This window comes from Octodon degus, unplaced genomic scaffold (genome assembly GCF_000260255.1).
Source record: "Octodon degus isolate 3935 unplaced genomic scaffold, OctDeg1.0 scaffold00242, whole genome shotgun sequence".
In the NCBI taxonomy this organism is placed as follows: Eukaryota; Metazoa; Chordata; class Mammalia; order Rodentia; family Octodontidae; genus Octodon; species Octodon degus.
In genome coordinates this window covers 630,868-632,903 of record NW_004524818.1, presented here as the reverse complement: position 1 = coordinate 632,903, position 2,036 = coordinate 630,868, and the positions used below count along the sequence as shown (strand labels likewise).

The 2,036-nt window shown below is 45.9% G+C and overlaps 1 protein-coding gene across 1 annotated transcript; it reads right to left on the bottom strand.

Annotated features, from left to right (window-relative positions):
• Positions 1–414: 414 nt before the first annotated feature.
• Positions 415–1,458, bottom strand: LOC101564295 (melanoma-associated antigen B2-like). Its single transcript, XM_004645895.1, has one exon. It carries the CDS (start codon positions 1,456–1,458, stop codon positions 415–417), a length of 1,044 nt encoding a protein of 347 aa, XP_004645952.1.
• Positions 1,459–2,036: the final 578 nt, after the last annotated feature.

Here is a 2,036-nt window from a genome sequence, read left to right as displayed (position 1 = left end):
AACCACACCTAGAATTATGCTGACCCAGTCAGTTGGGTGTTTCCTAAATAAGTTGATGCAACAGTTAACTACCAGACAGCTGCTCCCATGTTTTACTGTGTATGTTTTACATTTCCAAGGATATGCCCCTCTCAGTGGTATTTTATCTTGGTGTGCATCATCAAAGCGCTTTCTCAAATTCCAACTTGTACTTCAAAACAAACCAATGCCTTATCACTAAAATTGGCAAACACTAATGAATGTTTGGTCTGTAACATCTATAAAATTACACTGTAAACCTAAATAAGCCTTCTGAGGGAAAGTAGGCCAATCAGTGATGTAAGAACAGAATTTTTAAACGTTATTCACAGAAAACAAGAACAAAGATTAACCAGCATTTTAAGGGACAAAGTGACAATTGTGCCTCACATATCATTAGGTTGTGGAGAGGCTGGAGCTGGCCTTGGATCTTGGACGGGCTTGAGCCTTAGCTTCAGACATGGCTGCAGATTTGGCTTGGGCTCTCTCTTTCTCATCTTTCAATGCCTCTGCATAACAACACGGATAGTCACGAACCTCAGAACAAGTGACCTTGGCCAAAAACTCCAGGACTTTCATCTTGCTGGTTTCAGCATAGGCTCTGGGACCCCACTGGAATTGATAGCATGCAGGATCACTGCCAGGAACCTGGTTGTACTCCACATACTTTTCCTGAACCAGATCTTTAGTGATGAGCTTCCTGACATCTCCAAAGATGAAATGCTTCTTCTTGTCAGTGATCCCAAACATGGACAGGAATTCCCAGACATCTTTCTCAGGAGCAGAGTAGTCATGCAAAAAGATGATGCCAAGGAGAGACATTATAAGCCCCGTTCTGGGAAAGTCATTTGCCTGGCTCTTATCAGTGGGGAGATCCAACACGGTTGTAAGACTGTAGGAACCACTACCTGGGTTGAGTTCCTTCAACTCCAGGCCAAAGATCAGCTCCATGCGCCCAGAGGCTATCTGGATGATCTCAGGGAATTGTTCTCTGAACCTTTTGTGGATAATCTTCAGCATTTCCCATTTCAGAATGGGCTCCTTCATTTTATATTTGTACATCAAGTACTTCATCACTACATCTGCCTTCTTCACCAGAATATCTTTAGTTAAGATCGCACCATAGGGTCGGACATTGGAGGAAGCAGCCGCTTCCTTTGCTTGTCCTCTTTTCTTGGGACCCTTGTCTGATCTTTTGCTTGAAACAGAAGCAGGAGCAGAAGCAGCAGCACCAGTGCTGGTGGGTGGTACTCCTGGAGACTCCTGGGGAAGGCCAGCAGCATCTCCCGCAGCAGCATCTCCCGCAGCAATGGGAGAGGAGCAAGAAGGAGAATCTTCCTTTGCTGCAGTTTCCTGAGCATCCTGGACAGCTTGGCGATGGCCTCGGGCCTGGTCGCGTTTTGCTCGAGCACGAAGCTTGCTTTTGTGTCCACGGGGCATGATGGCTATGGTGTAGGACAGCAGGTAAGACTTCGAGTAGGATGGCACGTGACTCTTTTACCTAGAGTAAGGAAAATGAGATCCTATGAGCACCTTCAGCAGGCATAAGTCATCTTGACTAGAACCAAGGCCTCATGTTCACTCTTTCTTTCAAGAACTCTCAGTAGGCTGAGTCCTAAGCTGTAGCTTGTAGGTCCTGCCTAGGTTCTACTAGGCTGACAGCAAACACTTGCAGTGAAACTCCTCTGTTCTGGTATCTGAGGTCTCTCACTTTTTCAGATTGTCACTTGGTACTCCCTCAGCTACTCCCTCCTGGTAGTCTCAAACTGACACCTCAAAGCTGCTGGAAACAGAGGAAAGCTTCAAAGAAGAGCTTCCCTACATTGATTTGACAGAAGAAAGAATGCTGAGAATTCAGTGAGGGGGTGTCTAGCTTGGGCTCACTGGGGTCCTCAGCCCTCCTTCAGGCCTTTTATTTTGGCTCAACATAAGGATGTGCACCACACTCCTTCCTATTCAGTGATGATTATGTCTTCAGACTAAGTGTCTTATCTCCCTTAGAACTGAAAAGAAGAGAG